General features: G+C 36.4%; 1 protein-coding gene across 7 annotated transcripts in view; it reads left to right on the forward strand.

Annotated features, from left to right (window-relative positions):
• Nucleotides 1–20,284, forward strand: part of TTC29 (tetratricopeptide repeat domain 29) — a 674,033-nt gene that overhangs the window by 525,544 nt on the left and 128,205 nt on the right. For all 7 annotated transcript variants that reach the window (XM_053901209.1, XM_053901212.1, XM_053901211.1 and 4 more), the window contains one exon: nucleotides 6,163–6,248. In XM_053901209.1, the coding sequence (XP_053757184.1) occupies nucleotides 6,163–6,248 (86 nt within the window). The remainder of the gene's footprint in view (nucleotides 1–6,162; nucleotides 6,249–20,284) is intronic.

Consider the following 20,284-nt stretch of genomic DNA (forward strand, 5'->3'; position numbering starts at 1 on the left):
GTTTGGGTGATTATTTCCTATGAAATGCAAAGACAAATGCCATCAATATACTTTCAAATTTCACTGTAAAACAGAGGAGCCTTAGTGCTGACAACAAGAAACCCATTAATTTCTTGAAAGCTTTGCCTCCAAAATTACAACCCTCTGGGAATAGTGTTATAAAACAATGAACCTATAATGAGAAGGTAAGGTCATTTGCAAAAGTTAAGGGTGTGTGTGTGTGTGTGTGTGTGTGTGGCCATATATTTCTTTCAATCTGAGAGAACTTTCATTGTTTGTAAATTCCCTATTGTCAGGTAATAGGGAAGATAATGATAAATATGTAGTTAAGAGTAACAGGAAAATAGAATGCTAATATATTTTGGACCTCTGCCTGTCAAAGTTTGGCCTTTGCACTGGCATCATCAGCATCACCAGAAGCTTCTGAAAAAAAAAGCAGCATCTCAGGCTCCACCCCAGACCTATTGCCTCAGCATCTGCAGGCTAGCAAGTTCCCCTGGTGATGCATACGCACACTTACAGCAGTAAAAAATGCTTTCATGAGAGCTGATCATATCCTTAATATTCTATATCATTTGTATATGTATAAGATATAAAGAAAAAAATTGAAACACATACTCATAAGCTTTTACTTTGTGAAATGCGAAGATATTTTATTACCATAATTTATCAATGGAGTAGACTTCATGATGGAGAAAAAGATGCTGTGCTCTTTAAAGTGTATTAGCTTGAGGATATATTTAATTGATTAGTTTATCAAGTACCATATGGTTTATTTGGAATAAGCAGGACCGAATTTCTGGTTGTGATTTTAATTTTCTAAAGAGTAAAAGTTAACATCTTATTCTCTCTGTTACTTCTTTTTAATGGTATTAGAATACTTACAAGAAATAACCCTCATTGAAAGACGTATCCCATTGAATGAACTGCTTTTGAGTGACTGGTGATCTAGTACTTTCCCCAAAGGGGTAAAAACTGACATAAACTGTTAGCTCTTAGATGAATTTCAGCAGCTAACCTTAGTCACATAGAAAGTTATGTGGAATTTCAATGTAAAGTAATTTATCAATTAGGAAAAGGTATTTTGCTTTAGGTTCACATTTGCTAAATGATTGTAAGGCAGTTTACAAAGAAAGGAAGTCTCCGAGGGTCTCTTCCCAAAGTCAGGGTCTCCCTGGCAGTCTCCTCCTTTTCAAAAGAATCTTTTGCTTTCCCAAGGACAGATAAGAGGAGAAATCTTCTTATGCTTATGTAATAATTTTTTAACATCTTTTAACATTCATAAATATTTGCCCCTATACTTTTCATGTAACAAAGTAGATAGGTTAAGGGTTGGCACAGTGTCTTACAGAGCTCTGACAACAGCTGAACGCCCTGGGACAAAGCCTTTCTTCTTACTGTTACCTCCTACTTTGGTTAGGGAGCCTGAAGCAGCAAACTGACAATTGCCTGCATAAGGCATGCCTCCCACATTGGTTTATGTAATATTTAAGGAGCAGTGACATCCACTGTGGGCCAACTCTTTTACTAGGGCACCTTGGTATAATGCACAAGTGTAACACTGGCTATACTCTTAATTGTATATTCTATTATTTTCCTATTTCAGTCATTCATTGGTCTTTATTACATTCACAGAGTTGTACAACCAGAAACACTAACTCGGTACTCGCTAGAAGTCACTCTCCATACTTTCCTTTCCCTCTCTGCTAGCAACCGTTAATCTACTTTCTGCCTCTATGGATTTACCTGTTCCAGAAAGTTCATATAAATGGAATCATACAATGTGTGCCCTTTGTGTCCAGCTGCTTTCACTTAGTGTAATGTTTTCAACGTTCATCCATCTTGCAGCATATATTACTACTTTGTTCCTTTTTATGGCCAAATAATATTACATTGTATGCTTTTATCATATTTTCTTTATCCATTCATCAGTTGCTGAACATTTGTGTTATTCCCGCCTTTTGTCAATTATGAATAATGCTGCTATGAGCACTTGTGTACAAGTTTTCAATTCTTTTGTCTCTAGACCTAGAAGTGGAATTGCTGGGTCACATGGTAACTCTATGTTTAACTTACGGAGGAGATGGCATGGAGTTTTCCAAAGTAGCTGCCCGATTTCACATTCCTACCGGCAATGTGTAAGGGTTTAGTTACCTTACACACCCTTACAATGTGTAAGGGTAAAGTTTATCTACTTTCTCACCATCACTTCTTGCTGTCCTTCTTGTTTATAGTCATCTTAGCAGGTATAAAATGGTATGTCATGGTGGATTTAATTTGCATTTCCTTGTGAGCTAATGATGTTGAGCATCTTTTCGTGTGCTGATAGGTCATTTGTATATCTTCTGTGCGGAAATGTCTATTCAGATTCTTTGTCCGTTTTCAGTTGGATTGTCTTTTTATTATTGAGTTGTTTTAAATATTCTTTATATATTCCAAGTGCAAGTCCTTCATCACTTATATGGCTTGAAAATGGTGGGTTTTCTTTTCACTTTCTGATGGTATCTATTTGAAGTACAAGTTTTTAATTTTGGTGAAGTCCAAAATAATCTATTTTTTGTTTTGTGGATTCACTTTGTTAATATTTTGTTGAGGCTTTTCATGTCTATATTCATAAGAGATCTTGGTTTATAGTTTTCTTATGATGTCTTTATCTGGTTTAATGTCAAAATAATACTGGCTTCATAGAATGATTTGGGAAGTGTTTTCTCCTAACTTTTGGAAGAGTTTGTGAAAACTCGGTATTGATTATTCTTTAAATATTTGGTAGAATTCACCAATGAGGCCCTCTGAGCCTAGAATTTTCTATGTGGATAATAGTTTGATTACTAATTCAATTTCTTTACGTATGGATTTATTCTGATTTACTGTTTCTCCTTGAGTCAATTTCAGTAGTTTATGCCTTTGTAGCAGTTTGTCTATTTCATCTAGTTTGTCTAATTTATTGGTATGCAATTTCCATAATATTCCCTTTTTTATTTCTGTAAAGTGTGTACTGATCTTCCCTCTTTCATTCTCTATTTTAGTAACTTGAGTCTTCTTTCTTTTTTTCTTTGTTCAGTCTAACTTTAAGGGTTAGTCGATTTTATTGACCTTTTCAATGAAACAATTTTTGGTGTTGTTGCTTTTCTCTGTTGTTTTTCTAGTCTTTATTATTTCCTTCCTATATATATTATAAAGACTCTAGTCTTTGTTTTTCCTTCCTTCTGTTTGCTTTGGGTTTAGTTAGCTCTTCTTTTTCTAGTTTTATAAGATAGAAAGATGTTCCTTATTTTTTAAAATAGGCACTTGTAACTATACATGTCCCTTTATGCAATGCCTTAGCTGGATCCCCTAAGTTTTGGGTTGTTGTTTTTTCATTTTCATTCATTTCAAAGTATTATACAGTTTACCTTCTGATTTCTTCTTTGATCCACTGGTTATTTAAGAGTGTGTGTAGGGGGTACCTGGGTGGCTCAGTCGGTTAAGCATCCGACTGTTGATTTCAGCTCAGGTCATGATTTCATGGTTTGTGAGTTCTAACCCCACATCAGGCTCTGTGCTGACAACTCTCAAGTAAATAAATAAATAAACATGAAAAAAAATTAAAAAAAAAGAGTGTGTTTAATTTCCACATCCTTGTGAGTCTCCCAAATGTTTTGTTATCTATTCTCAATTTCATTCTCTTGTGAATACCATCTTCTCAGTTGGATCTCCCACCTTGATAACTGCATTTAATACTGAAACCTGCTTTTTTCTCTTTACTCCCACTTAGCACTCTCAATTCCTCTTATCCTGCTGAAATTTTTTTCTCCTGGAGCACCTATCACCATACAATTTACCACATAATTTTACTGTGTTAATTTATTTTGTATCTCTTTCTGTCCCTTCCCTCTAAAATGTAAGCTCTCCAAGGACAGAGAATATTTCTGGTTAATTTACTGGTGTATTCCAAATTCTTATAGCTGTGCCTGACACAGAATAGGTCCTCAAAAAATATTCAGTGAATAAATGAATCAGTGAATATGTTAGCCAAATAACAAATGGAAGTTTTAAGACACATTTTAATGGAACATTTGAGTTATTCCCAAACACAATGTCTCTATCCATTAGACCCCCATAACCCTCTCTTTAGATTTGCTATAAACGTACCAGTATAAGAATGGACAATTTAGGTCTTGAAAATAAAACATAGTATTTCCTTTAACATGAATGATTATTGATTTGGATAGCAAGGCCAATACTAATGTAACTCACTCAAATAAAGTACATAATATAAATAGTATTTTGCCCTTTTTTCCTTTGGTATATGTGTCATTCAACTTTAATAATGCTAACATTTTCCTCCATTATTTTATGCTTTCACTTTATCTTGATTGTGTTTCAATTAGTAAGCAGGAAAAGTTCTCATGCTTAAATCCTATTTTAAAACTAATATTTAGTGTGACTTGACTGTTCCAATTAGCTACCTCAAAATCTTTTTATCAACAAGGGTCAACTTTTCTTTTCTTTTCTTTTCTTTTCTTTTCTTTTCTTTTCTTGGCTGCCCTTTACATATAATTGGGTCCAAATGGTGATACTATATCAGCAAATGCCACTGTTGGTACTTTAACACAGTGACAACATTTAATAGATCAAGTGCAAATTATAATCAACTTTTAATTATCCGAAAGTCAACTTCCCCTGATAGCCTCTCCCTCCTACCCCATCTTTCCCTTCCTTAGTCCCATCCCTAACCTCAGCACCCATAAACTTACAGCAGAGAAAGAGCACCCAGCTAAACTATTAAGAGTTAAAATTCCCAAGACTGGATCACTGACATCATCAACTCTGCTGAGGTGAGATCTTGAGGGTATTATTCTCTGCAATCAGTGAAATGGCTTGAGAATAATAATAATAATACTGTCATTGGCATTTGCCATCCTGTTTTCTTAGTCTTTCAGTTGAGCCACTGCTTCACAAGTGGTAATTCAAATATTCTTTTAATTTTTATTTATCTTAGAGAGAGAGAGAGACAGAGCATGAGCAGGGGAGGGGCAGAGAGGGAGGGAGACACAGAATCTGAAGCAGACTCCAGGTCCCGAGCTGTCAGCACAGAGCCCGATGTGGGGCTTGAACCCACAGACCGTGAGATCATGACCTGAGCTGAAGTCGGATGGACGCTTAACCAACTGAGCCACCCAAGTGCCCCCACAAGTGGTAATTCAGTGAGTGGTAACAGTGAATGCGGTATGGAGAGCTGTGAGCTCCTGTTGAAGTCCATCATGGGTTGGAGTGCAGAGTTCGGGAGTAGATCTACCAGCATTTGTATTACCCAGGAGTTAGGTAACACTAAAAGCCAAAAAGTAGAAAAAGGATGGTATTCTTCTTAAAAGTAAGAGCCTTTAATGGTTCTTGTAAGCCCATTAGATTTATATGTTACATTTAGCATATAAATGTAAATAAATTATGTATTTATTAGGTGGTATGATGTATGTCTCATTGAAGCACATTACACGTCTACACATAATTGTTTGGGAAAGAAGATGTTTATAATTCCTGGAATAAAACACATTCACAGAAATTAGAAAGACTAGATTCCTTTGAAAAGATGATGAGAAGCATTACCAGTCATTAGCAAAGAAAAAATGTGTTTGGATTTCAAAATATCTATGGAATGGTGTACCAAGATGTCAGTCATTTTCACTCAAGTTTTAACCAATAGCTTTTAGATTGAACCTAATCAAAACAATAATTCCTTAATTTGCTAATTATCTGCCCTGTAGAAACTTCACTGAATGTCCATCTCACTGTGTATATGTGTTTGTGCACTATGGAAAGCAATACCCTTTACCAATTATTTCCTGTATGTATAGTAGCTATGCAGGATGGCTTTAAGTCTTTATGGGTGGAACAGTATGGAAATTACATAGGAATGCCTAACTAATATTACTAAGCTGTATGTGTATGTAGAGGAAAATGCCTCTTAAATACATTGCTAAGGCACCTTTCTCTAACATTTGTGACTCAAGTAAATTATATTAACATCAGCGTTTTAAAACTGGCACATAGTTAGGCTTCAGGGATTGTTCACAAATCTGTACACTTTGTTACAACTTTCTACTGTCTTAAAAAATGAAGATTCTGTTTGTTGTAATGGGTTTCTTTCATTCCATGGCAATGTTTCTACATTTTCAACTTTAGGAAGTGACAAAAAGATGGAAGGGGAAGCTTCCTATTACTTGGGCTTAGCACACCTAGCTGCTGAAGAGTATGAAACAGCACTAACAGTAAGTTGAAGTAAACTTGTAATCATTGCCACTTTTAGTTTTTATTTTATTGTGTTTATTTTATTTTATTTTATTATATGTTGTTACAAACCCAGCAGAAATGGGTGGATCTGTATGTATTTAGAGAGACTAAAGCAGAATAGCAATTCTAGAAGCAGAAACAAAATCGTTTTATTGTTTATAGTTAAGTAATGTATAATCAATTAGCATGAAGTGCTTTAGGATATATAAAAGTTAAATATGTGGAGTAAAGTGACCCTCTACGCTCACTCCCCATATCATTGAGGACAACAGGATATGGGTTTAAATGATAGCAAAAAGTAAATAGAAAGAAAGAAAGAAAGAAAGAAAGAAAGAAAGAAAGAAAGAAAGCCAAATTACAGTAAACTTATAATATGATTTGGGAAATTTTGCTTTAAAAAAGACTATGGTTGTTAAGCAATTGAGCGAATTGCATTGCTGTGGACCTTTAGTTGGAGGTTGGGAAGGCAGCAAAGGTGGAGATCACTGTTAGTTCCAATCTGAGAAGTAGCCTGCTTCATGATAAAAATAAGTGCTTGCCTGTTTTATGATGAGACTTCTTGTGTTTGGCTAAAATGAACAAAAAGTGTCAAGAAATATCTTTTCTGTATTATAACAAATCTTTTCCTTCATTTTTGTCTTACCTCTAATATATTTCAAGCCTCCTATTTCATTGCACATATCACTCTTGTAATAATTTTATCTGATATATGATATTGGCTTTATATTCAGCTTTGAGAATTTCTCATTCGCTGATTTAGAATAATCATGCTATGTAGAATTCTTACATTTGGGCTAGATATGTTTCTCTGTCACCCTTAAAATTGGGTCATCATGGGGAACTTGGGTTTTCCTAGATAACTCTTCTGCTTAATAATTTTTGGTTAAAATTACATACATTCAGCAATGCTGTGTTCCAGGTACTTTGGGGAGCACAGAGGCCAACACTTCCCTTTAGGAGCTAATTTAATAAAGGTGGCCAACTGTAAACATAACTATAGTTCAAAGCAGGATGAACAGGGGTTTTCTTTTTTTATTTTATTTTATTTTATTTTATTAATTAATTGATTAATTTATTTATTTTTATTAAATATATGAAATTTATTGTCAAATTGGTTTCCATACAACACCCAGTGCTCCTCCCAAAAGATGCCCTCTTTAATACCCATCACCCGCCCTCCCCTCCCTCCCACCCCCCATCAACCCTCAGTTTGTTCTCAGTTTTTAAGAGTCTCTTATGCTTTGGCTCTCTCCCACTCTAACCTCTCTTTTTTTTTTCCTTCCCCTCCCCCATGGGTTCCTGTTAAGTTTCTCAGGATCCACATAAGAGTGAAAACATATGGTATCTGGCTTTCTCTGTATGGCTTATTTCACTTAACATAACACTCTCCAGTTCCATCCACGTTGCTACAGAGGGCCATATTTCATTCTTTCTCATTGCCACATAGTACTCCATTGTGTATATAAACCACAATTTCTTTATCCATTCATCAGTTGATGGACATTTAGGGTCTTTCCATAATTTGGCTATTGTTGAGAGTGCTGCTACAAACATTGGGGTACAAGTGCCCCTAAGCATCAGTACTCCTGTATCCCTTGGGTAAATTCCTAGCAGTGCTACTGCTGAGTCATAGGGTAGGTCTATTTTTAATTTTTTGAGGAACCTCCACACTGTTTTCCAGAGCGGCTGCACCAATTTGCATTCCCACCAACAGTGCAAGAGGGTTCCTGTTTCTCCACATCCTCTCCAGCATCTATAGTCTCCTGATTTGTTCATTTTGGCCACTCTGACTGGTGTGAGGTGATCTCTGAGTGTGATTTTGATTTGTATTTCCCGAACAGGGGTTTTCTGAGTGCAGAGGTTAAGAGTGGTTGGTTCCAACACTGAAGATCAGGGAGGTTGCACAGGGAGCTTTTGAAGAGCAGGATTTCTATAGACAGAAAGTGAGGGTGTTGAGGATAATATCAAATATTAGACACACACACACTCTGTGAACGTACTCGGTATGTTTGGGAAGCAATGAATTGTCAGGTGCAAATATGAAATCAAGTCGGAAAATTAGGTGAAAACTAGCTTATAAATTCTCTGTCTCTGTTTCTCTCTCTCTCTCGCCCTCTCTCTAATGAGCAATGCAAAAACACAGGGTAAAATAAATTCAAGCAATATAATAGAGTTTACAGTGAAAAATAAGTCTTCCCTCCATCCTGGCACTCGGTCCTGCAGTTCTTTCCTCAAAGGCAAATGCAGTTAACAAGTTTTGGGTTTACCCCTCCAAGAATATTCATATATGTGTATAGCATATAAGTGCATATACCTATGTGTTCTTTTTGTTGTTTACAAAATTGTGGCATTTATATGTAGTGTTCTGCATCTGGAGTTAACTTCTTCCACACTCATGCATATAGACATGCCTCATTTTAAAAGGGCCACTGGTGTCCCATTTTATAGTTGTACCATAATGGATTTAATCATCTCATGTTGGTGGGCATTTAGATTATTTCCAATCAGGTTTTATTGCAAAGGGTGTAGCAGTGAATAGCTTTGTGCCAAAGTGAGAGATGATCTACTCAATAAATTTCTAGAGGTGGAAATGCTGGATCAGAGAAGAGATGAATTACATTTTTTTTTTCTAAACTTCCCTTCAAAGAAGCTTCATCAGTTTACATTCCTACAGTAATAAATGAAGGTACCTGCTTCCTTTGGAAATGCACATATGTGTAATATGTGTTGTGAATATTTTTCCAGGTCATTGTTTTTTGACCGGACTTATGAAATTTTTCCATGCTGAACTTTTAGATATATATGTGGCCAAATTTATCAATCTCTTTTTGCACGACTTCTGACTATTCTTAGGAGGACTGTCCTCCTTCCAAAATGATTATTTTTTCAAGTTTATGGACGGTTGGAGGGTTTTATGCTTTGTTGAGGATAGTGAAATTCATATTTTAAGCAATGTGTGATTTTTAATGACTTTTGACGAGGCTAGCGACATGATCACATTGATTTATTCATGACTGTTTATTAAGCACCGTCTACATGACAGACGTCATGCCAGGCACTGGGTCTGACCTTTATTTTTAGAAGATATCAGTAGTGGTGTAGTCTAGCAATGAACGGATTGAAGAAGCAGTACTTGGCATCTAAGAGACACATTTCTTGAAACTGTTACTCCTTTCAGAAAGATACTGAAATTGTTTTTCTGAAAGTATGGAAACCATAAACCAAATAAACATAAATCTCCTGTTAATATTAACTGTGTGACCTTGGGCAAGGACCTTAAACTCTCTAAGTCTCAATTGCCTCATCTATTCAGTGGGACTAATAACTCTACTTACTTTTTAGGGTATAGTGGGTTGAATGGTGGCCCCCAAATGTCAACTTCATAATCCCTGGGACCTGTGATTTTCACCTTATTGGAGAAAAGAGTCTTGGCAGATATAATTAAGTCAAGGACCTTGAGATGAGGTGATCACCTTGGATTATCTAGGTGGGCTTTAAATCCAATGACAAGGGGCCTTGTAAGAAAAAGGTAGAAAGGAGATTTGAAAAGGAGGACAGGAAGACACACACAGAGGAGATAGGCACGTGAAGATGGTGCAGAGCTTGGAGCCATGCTGCCACAGGTCAAGGAATGCTTGGAGCCACCAGAAGCTGGAAGAGGCAGGAAGAATCTTCCCCCAGAGCTGTTGGAGGGAACACGGCTTTGCTAACACCTTGATTTCAGACTTCTAGTCTTCAAAACTATGAAAGAATCGATTTCTTTTGTTTTAAGCCATTTAGTTTGTGGTGATTTGTTACATCAGTGTTAGGAAACTAATACATAGGGTGATTAGGAGAGACCATTTATATAGAGTTTTAAAAGAGTGTCTGCCTTGTATATAATATGCCTTTGGTAATTGTTAGCTTTTATTATTTTTACTCTGGACTTTAGTGGTAGTAGTGAAGATGGAGGAGAGTCATTTTGGAAGTTATGAAGGACTTGGTGATAGACTAAGTACAGAGGGGGCGCTGGGTGGCTCAGTCGGTTAAGTGTCCGACTTCGGCTCAGGTCATAGCTCGTGGGTTCAAGTCCCACGTCGGGCTCTTTGCTGTCAGCTCAAAGCCTGGAGCCTGGTTCAGATAGTCTCCCTCTCCCTCTCCACCCTTCACCCACTTGTGCTCCCTTTCTCTCAAAAATAAATAAATAAAACTTAAAAAAAAAAAATACACTAAGTATGGAAAGTGAGGGAGTTAGAGGTGCCCAGATGGGCGCTAGGAGCCTGGCTGTGAAACTTGATGGTTGCTGGTGTCATTCACTGAGAGGGAATGCTAACAGATACCCAGGCTTGGGAGAAATGGGAAGGTCACTTTTGATTATGGTGAATTTGAGTTTTTCAGTTATCCAAGGAGAGATCAAACAGTGATATATGTGGGTCTACAGCCCAAGGGGAAGTCTAAACGTGAGATTTTATCCACATTTGATATATAAGTTGTCAGCATATTGAAGCTGTGGAGTGGAGATTTCCTAAAGAGAGTTGATAGTGATGAATGAAAAAGGCCTAGGGCCGGCTGGATGAGGGGGTAGGTGCAAAGGAGATTAAGCAGGGATATCCAGGGAACTGGGAAGAAAACCAGGAATAGATGATCACATACAAGCCAAGGAAACCAGGCATGTCTAAAAACAGAATTATGCAAACCCCTCCTGCCTCCTATCCCAGGTTTTGGGCTGGAATGAGAGAGCTCCTTGCAGAGATTTCCAGTCAGACCTCGACCCCCTCCCCCAGGCATATACCTCAGTTAGAGTCAGGGTCAGTTAATTTTTGTCATTTAATTCTCCAGCCAGGGCAGAGGCTTTGGGAAACCAGGAAGGCCATATTCCAGGCTCCAAGGCTCACTGCCACAGTCAAGAGTAGCCTTTGCAGTTCGGAAGAATGAAGCCTGTCTTCAGAGCCCAAGTCTTGCTTGTGGTAGAATATTGTTGTCTTTTTGGAACACAGCTCACTCAGAACTGAGGAATTGCAGGAACCAAGCTTAAAATTTGGGCCAAGTCCATAGGTAGAGCTGCAGGGCTAATGAAGGATCTGTTGTCAGACCTGTAAGTAAGATGCCAAAAGCAAAGTCAAGAAGGCATCAGATTCAGGGCTATACAACAGGAGGCAGGGAACAAGTACCAAGGAATCATCAAGGAATGAGAAGCTGGAGTTGGGATGTGGTTTGGAACGGAAAACCGACATGAGCAGTTGTACCTGATTTGGGGCATGGAGGTCTTCTAGCTTAGGTTGATTTTAGAGGGCAGCCTGTTTTCGCTTTGTAATAAAACAGATTTCCACAAAACCTGACATCTTGCTTTCATTTCCATTTGAAAATCATGTATTTTTCTTCTAATATCTTACTTTAACCACTTTCCCTGCTTCCTTTCAGAGATAAAGGGGGCTAGAAACCCATAAGACAGAGCACTCCTTCTTTAGTGAATCTAGTATAAAAAATTACTTGATCAATTACTAAATAGGACTGATTTCCTGACTGATTGATGAGATATCTGCCCAGTTACCTAATCACAAAGTAAACATTCAACATACAATTTTTTTTTCTTTTGAAATTCTCTTTTATCCTTCTTACCCACCCTGTTTCTTTATCTGTTTTAAGGCACTGATGGTGTTGTTGTCACAGTGTGGCTGTGGAGAGGGGCAAGAATGACCTGAAATCAGCTTGGTCATGTTGCAGCCAGCCTGAGACAGCAGACAGTTAGATTGAGCATTTCCCTTCCCTTTTCATATTGCATCTATCTTTAATTCTTGGTTTCAAGTCCATATACCCTTTTTATTCTCTCATTTGTGTATTAAGCTTGTATTTTGAAATATTTTCAGATTTTTAATACCTTGCCTCTACATTCAACCTCTTTCTCTCATGAATTTCTCCCTTTCAATACTGTTCATCTGTTTAAAGATATTTACATGATTTGTTCAAAGAAACTTGGCTTAGAGAAACCTGTCACAAGTAAATATTACTGATTAATAGTTCTGATTATCTGAAACAGAAGGATTTTGAAATTTTGCTAATGGATCTTAAGGGTTTTAATTTATTAATAAATGATTAATACATGTAATAGAAGAATATTTTGACAAGCATATAAATAGTCTGGTCATCCATTCCTTGTTGATAAAGCATTCTTTATCGGATGACAGAACAAGGTTAAACTAAGACCCTAAATAATGGATTTATTTAGGGTTGAAATCCCTGCCAATGAGAAAAAGGTATTTGGAGAAGAGAAGTGATAGTTACTCTAATAAACCTGTGCAGGAGGTCACAGAGACCCTGACATTTAAAGGCGAGAATGCTACCTGCATTTATCAGGTGCTGAGAAAAGAAATAGTAATTCCCTTTGGCCATCATCAATTTAGACCTGCACATGTTCCAAGTAGAGTAAATTCTGAATTTTAGTAGGTAAATGTATCTCATGAAGTCCTAAAATTTCAAAGAGAAAAGTACCTTACTAAAAATCACATTCAAGGCTTTTGCAAAGTTGGTCACACTTCCACAATCAAATACTACAACCGTAAAATTAATTTAAGAAAAAGAAAGGGCCTCCCTTAGCACTGTGTTTTATGCATGAATTTTCTTCCTTTCTAAATATTCCACTCCATGTAATAATTTTAGGAACACCAACTTTAACAATCTTCAGTACATTCAGTGAATTATTTGCTTCTTATTATTTAGCAATAATGTAGCCTATCAAAAATTATACTATGAAAGCAAAATTCATCATATTGATACTTCATTTGCTTTTATAGTATAAAATTCATCACATGTACTATATTATTTAATTATTCCATATATAAAACAGTAGCCATCTTTATATTCGCATACATGTCAGCATCTTTATAATAGCTTAGAATGCTTCCAACATTAGTGTTAACCTAAACTCATGGTTAACCTAAATCTGTAGCTTTATCAGCAGCATCTCATATTTGCAAAATGCAAATAAATAATGTATCAGAAAAAATAGTTACACTAATATTCTAGCAACTCACAGATTGTTTCAAAAAACTCACAGATTATTAATAAATATTAATAATGAAGGATATGGATTATATTTGTAAAATGATACATTCTTAAGGTGTCACTAGGTAATTGTAATTAAATTTTACTTTTCTTTCAAGTTCATATATACAAACAAAGGGAAAGCCATTATATATCAGAAGGCATTTCTAACAAAGAATGATTTATTTGATTTGTATTGTTTAGCTGACCAAAGTTTAGGGGGAGACAATTCTTACAGTTATTCCCATTTAGTTCCTTTCTCCATTTAGTTTGTTACTTTCTTCTTTAAAAGTCACACCGTCCTTGGGAGTAATGGGTTCTTGATCCAAATGACAATCCAGCTGACATACCTTGCCAGAGTCCACAGTAACATGCATAAAACAAGTTTTCTTTTTGGTCACTTTTACCAGTGAAGACTTTTATCTACTACTGAAACCATTACATAACCCAAATAAATCTGAGTTCCTCACATTTCACCCTCAGTATGATATCATATTAAAAATCCAGCAAGCTAAAGAAAAGTAATTTCAATTTCTATTTACTTGTCCTCAAAGAACAGTAAAAGATAAAATTCTTAACTCCCAGCAATATTATTTTTTTAAATCCTCTCTCCTTCCATTTAAAAAAATTTGAATTGTCTCTAGATATTCTGAAGCCTGTAATTTCATGTCACTCCCTAAACCCAAAGTTCCCTCCTGTCTTCCACTCACTCGTGGTTCACCACTGCTCTCCTTTTCCTCTGTGCTTCTGTTTTGCCTCTTTTCTCTTCCAGATCAAGAAATGGTGGCTCTTCAGCAGGCTCATTTCTATATCTTACATAGATACTCCCCTCCCACTGCAGATTATAACTCTGATCTGCATGATAAAATCCACCCACCTAGGGGTGCCTGGGTGGCTCAGTCAGTTAAGCATCCGACTTCGGCTCAGGTCATGATCTTGTGGTCCATGAATGAGTTTGAGCCTCGCATTGGGCTCTGTGCTGACAGCTCAGAGCCTGGAGCCTGCTGCGGATTCTGTGTCTACCTTTCTCTTGGCCTCTCCAGCTCACACTCTGTCTCTCTCTCTCTCAAAAATAGACATAAAAAAAATTAAAAAAAAAAAAAACACTGAGGGTGGGGCTGGTTTGGGGAGAAAGGAAGAAATGCCGAGGTAGTCATGCCATAGTGAGTAGACTGGGAAGGGAAAGGAAGCAGATACTCTTGCATTAATCATTTTTTATTCTCTTGCACTATATGTGACAGATGCTTGAACACTACATGTCATAAGAAAAAAATATAAAGAAAAAATAGTAAGTGGAGAGAGAGGGAAAGAAAGTAAAGGAGCCAAGGCAAAGAAGAGGTCAAGAAAGAGGCTCTCAGAGGCTCTGTCTTCCTTTAGATCCTTTGTGCATTAGTTCAAATACTTCAACTCTGCCAAGTTCTGTACATGCACAGTATATGATGATATGATCAATTTTTCTGCTGTACCATACGTACTACTGTATGTGGACTGAATGGGTCTGTCCGTAAGAGCATTTGCTTCTGTGCATCTGCACTTTTGTCCTTTCCTGTCTGCTTCCAGCTCCAGGTAAAGGACTCTTTGGAACCAATTTACTATGGTACCAGGATACCTGGTTAGAGTTGCCTGGGATGGATACAAACACTCACATCTGCTACCATATCTTTGATTATTAGAATTTTGCATGAAGTAAAGGCAGTAAATACTAGCATTTCTTGAATAAGGAACTCTCAACAGGCTTTTCGAAGTATATTTAACAACTCTTTGGAGGGTGAGGGCAACAAAATGTTAAATCGGGCTGGTGGAGAACAGAATCCCAGCTTTGCTGCCACCTTCACCATGTGACATTGCACAAGCAAATGAACCTTTTGGACTATTAGCTTCTTCATCTGTAAAATGGGGGTACTATTACCCCCTACCACAATACAGCTTTGTGAGAATTAAGTAAGAAAGCGTATGTAAAGTTTGTGGCATAAGATCTAACATATAGAAACCCATAACTATTATATCACCATTACTATGCAGAAAAGAATTATTTTCCCAAGTGCTAGATGGTCAGACATCTATAAAATCATGATTTCTGACTTTTGCTCTAGGCCCAAGTATTCCCAAACAAATAGTAAGCATAGAATAAAATGCTAAATGTGTCGGTGAAAGGCTGTATCAAAGATGTTGAAGAAGGAGTTTATTTAGGAGCTATATTACATGATAAAGACCCCTTTATGTAGTGCAGTTCAAGCGTATATAGCAATAGCTCTCTAATTGTTAAGTGGTCAAACATTTGAGCTGACAGTAGGTTTTGATGTGTAATCTTTATTATGGACAGTAACTGTTTTTTATAGAAAGAGCATGTGGGATGCTAGCATGTGGGCTAGAAGACTTGGATCTTAGTCCCGTGTGCCACATACTAGCTATTGACCTTAGTTTAGTCACTTAGCTTCTTAGAGGCTCGGTATCATCTGTGAAATAGAGGTGGCAATGGCAGCTTTGCTGTATCTTTGTGAAGATCAAATGGAAAAACCATATGTTTTTACACTTTAGACTATAAACAGTTTTCACATGTAAGATGCTATTATTACCACAGGCTATGATATAATTAGCACTGAGTAATGATAGCAATGATTCTCGGGTAGGTAACATTTATTGAGTATCTATTCAGAGTGCTGCTTTATACTTATTTCTCAACTGTAATTTACTAAATTTATCATATGTAAATTACAAAGGGCTTAAGTTTATCTTTGTCTTGGCACATATTTCTATAATGGAAATGTAATAAACTGACATTCTATAGAAAAATCTTTATTATTAATATATTAATAACTTGTCCTTGAGTGAAAAAAATGGCATTTATCCAAAAAAAGGAATTTGAGTAATTTCTTTCTTTAAAGACCAGAGCTCTTCACTACCCACTAAATAGAAGTTGTCTTTACTTGCCAATTAGAAATCATTACCTAAAACTGACCCTTCTGTTCTTGTTTAATGGCCTCAGTATCTGAGGGGAGCTCAGATGCTGGCACAGAGGAAATCATGGCCTCCTTTCCCCAGAGGACCGCTGGTTATTATACAAAACATGCAGACAATTCTGCTTGCAGCCAGTTTGCCTCCTGGTACTGTGTAGTTCATCACCAGCTTCTGAAGCATGCTAAAGAGGGCTTGCCACTCAGCTTGAGACGATTCAGGTGTAAGCTCAGGGGTCTCAGCAGTCATTTTCCTGCTTTGCATCAGAGTTTTCATCCGTTTTATCCTTTTGTCCCATGACCCACCTCAGGCAGTCTCCTTCTTGGGAATCTAAAAGGAGCAGCTGTTACAGATCCCATTTCCCCCAATTGTTGCCACACGGATCTCCTTCTATTCAGCATCACCCCCCCCCCCACCCGCCACATGCACCCCTGCCAGTACACAAATAGCAGTTACTTCCTTTCCATTCCATACATTTTGCTAATAGAGAAATGTTCAAAATATCTGACAAGCAAAAGAAAAGTGATAGGATTAGAAAAACACCCATAGAAGAAAATAGTCATATTGCCTAATTAAAAAAAAAATTATCTCCAAATTGCATCAAATTATATTACTCAAAATTATTATAAGCAATAATTTAAGGCATGGTATAAACATGTATTTCATATCTGATCTTATTTAATACCATTTGAACCGTTAGTCTCACTTGGAAAAACATGTTAAGAAGTTCATGAAAAATATGTTTTAGTAATTTGGAGATTATGCAAATGTAAAATGTTTTACTAATAATTTTGCTACTGTTATCTCTGTATTTAAAGTCATGACCTTTCTAAGACATTAAAACAGATAACATTACAGTAATAATTTCATATAAATTTTTGTAGGAAAGATTGTTTGCAGACTAGAATCTTAGTAAATTGAATGTTTTTTTTTAATTTTCTCATTAATGGGGAGCTGAACTCTCTTAAAAATTTTTTCTGTTTAATTTTTCTATTTTTTTTTACAATGTTACAGCCTAGTAAAATAGCATTGTGTGTTTTTTTTCTTCTTTTTAAATGATGAATACATTATGGTATTTGTCATATAAATTATAGTATTTGTCATTTAAATGACAAATGCATTATAGGAAAATCAGAATACTGAAAAAAAAAAGAAAACCTGATTTTTTTTAAACAGGAATCTGTAGGCAAAAATTTAAAGTCATAGACACTTGTGAAAAGGAAGAGATGTTTTATGTCAGGAAAGAAAGTTCATGGCCTAAATTAATATAAAAACTGATTTCTAGCCATAAAATGTATTGGGTGTTTTGTTTGTTTGTTTGTTTTGAAATGTGAAAGCTGGTTTTGGATCCCCTTGAGATGTAGAATGCCACTTTAGCTGCATGATGATGTTGATTATTCATTGTAAAAAGAAGGTGCTGGTAGAGTAGCTCTTTATAAAACTGCTGAAATTTTTGTTTCCAGTCAATCACATCTTAAGAAATAGCGCAAAAACTTCTGATACTCTTTTTGTGAGAAAATGAAGAGAAGGATAATTATTTTTACTTCGTTCATTCTAAAGAGGATGAACTTCCAGACTCCAAAAATTGAGTACCCTAATCAACTGTACCGAATAGTGACATATGGAACATAATGTATGTATACCCCTTAAAGTTCAAGGCCTAGCATATGAAAATGTTCTCTGGAGCAATAAAGCAACCTGCATAGTTCATCACAAGACTAATTGTATGACAGACCTAGAGGCAACGGCACAGCTGTTAGCACACGTTGATCTAGAGACCGCAAAAGAAGAAGAGGCATCACACCGGCCAGAACCCAGAGATGATTATAGGATTAGATGTGTTAAACAATAGTGTGGGGACCATACTAAGTCATTATACATTGAAACAAATTATATTTTTCCCTCTGTGACACAGAAGGGGTAACTTCAGAAGGACAAATGTAATACATCTTAAAACTTACCTGTAATTGTCTCAAATGTATCTATAGGGGAGACAATTACTTGATCTCCAGTTAACACCTATATTGATTTTAGAAATTATTCAGTATAAGTGGTGTTCAATAAAAATAACATATACTGGACTTTAAAATAGCACAACACTCTATTTCTGATAGTATACTTAAGAAACAATTTTAACTTCCTCCTTAATTAAACATTTAAAAGCTTAGTTAACTAGTAAAACAGTCTACTTTAAGATTAACTCTCTACTTTTCCCACGAATGTCTTCTGTTGTCCTTTTTTTTTTCCCCCTAAATGATAATGGTGATGGCCAGGGATAGAGAAAGAGAAGGAATGTAACAGAGAAACTAACAAATCCACAAAATGACATTCAGTTCCTAAATAATCAAGAATTGATTATATAGATGTGTATAGCAGCTTTTGTTTGTGAGCATTTCAGGGAAGAACGTTAATATTCTTTTACATGAAATCATGACTTAGAGGCAAAAAATCAAAAATTCAGATAGTATCAGAGGTTGGCAAGCATGTGAGGTTCTGAGAACTGTGGTTAGAAGTGGAAGTTGGTATCAAGAGTGACAGGGATGCCTGGGGTGCCTGGTGGCCCAGTTGGTTAAGCATCCAACTTTGGCTCAGGTCATGATCTGGCGCCTCATGAGTTCGAGCCCCACATGGGGATCTGTGCTGACAGCTCAGAGCCTGGAGCCTGCTTTGAATTCTGTGTCTCCCTCTCTCTCTGCCCCTACCCTTCTCGTGTTCTGTCTCTCTCCCAAGAATAAATAAACATTAAAAAAATTTAAAAAAAAGTGACAGGGTGAGGATACAAAGATTTGGCCATAACTTATACATACAATGTTAGAAGCACTGTTTATAATGGTGAAATATGTAGAAACAAGGTAAATGTACAATAGCAAGTTGATTAAACATCGCCAAGTATCCTGTGATGCAAAATAATGCAGCCAATAAAAGTGACACAAAAGTAAGTATTTTTATAATAATAAAAGTATTATCAATATATTAAGCCAAAAATCAGGGTATAAACCAATGTACATTATGACCACACTCGTGTGTATTTACATACATGCATACACATATATAAGACATATGTATCAATGCAGATACTAGAAACACCAGATTGTTTTTGGTGGTCATCTGTGGGAGCTGGAATAATGGATGACTTTAATTTTCTGTTTTGGGGAAAGTGATGGATCTGTATGCTCCAAATTTTCTGCAATTAACATATACTAATTTTGTAATAAAAAAGTAAACTACTATTTCTTTTCATTCCATTAAAATTTAAAGACTTCAATGAATGTTTTCAGTAGGTTGTATGTAAACTATTCATAGTAAAAACCTTCAGCATAGGACTGATCATAGCAGCTGGTCATTTCAGCAGCTCGTCTCAACCCAAAACACCAAGACAAGTTATTAAAAGCTTAACAAGTAGTAAAGACCATTTAAAGATGACCCAATAATAAATTATTCAAAAAATAATCATATGACTTACAAAGCAAAAACAACAAAATAGGGGGAAAAATATAGCTATAGAGTTTTTGGTATCCTGAGTAAATCTGACCAAAGTCTGTATGAGCAAGAAATGCTAATAACTATATTAACAAAGGATGTTGTTTGTTTTCAGCTTCAGTTTGATGCACATTTTTGAATATAGGTCTGGGCAGTTTCTTTATGCTCAGGTAGATATTTACCATGCAGCAGGACTGCATTGTCCATAAAGAAAATAGACACCCAACACAGACTTGTGGCATACTTGTAATAGGGACCAAGAGCTAGAGAAGCAACAGGGAAGCTTCATCTTATTTGGAGATTGAGGTGATGACATTTGAATTGAACCTTTCAAAATACATGGTAAAAGAAGCAGCATGAGTAAAGGCCCAGGAGGGCAGAAAATGCATTCCAGTCACGCTGGAGTATTGGTGTTGAGGGACCGGGGCTGTTGGTGGGGGGAAGCTGGAAAGATAGGGCAGTGGGATGAGATCCTCACAGGCCTAAGTAGGGCAGGAACTGGTTTTAGAAGATAGCCTGGCAGTTGTGTGTAGGACAAACTGAAAAGAGAAAGTAGAGG

The sequence above is a fragment of the Panthera pardus genome, unplaced genomic scaffold, assembly GCF_024362965.1.
Source record: "Panthera pardus isolate Hobbes unplaced genomic scaffold, ASM2436296v1 HiC_scaffold_13, whole genome shotgun sequence".
Lineage (NCBI taxonomy): Eukaryota > Metazoa > Chordata > Mammalia > Carnivora > Felidae > Panthera > Panthera pardus.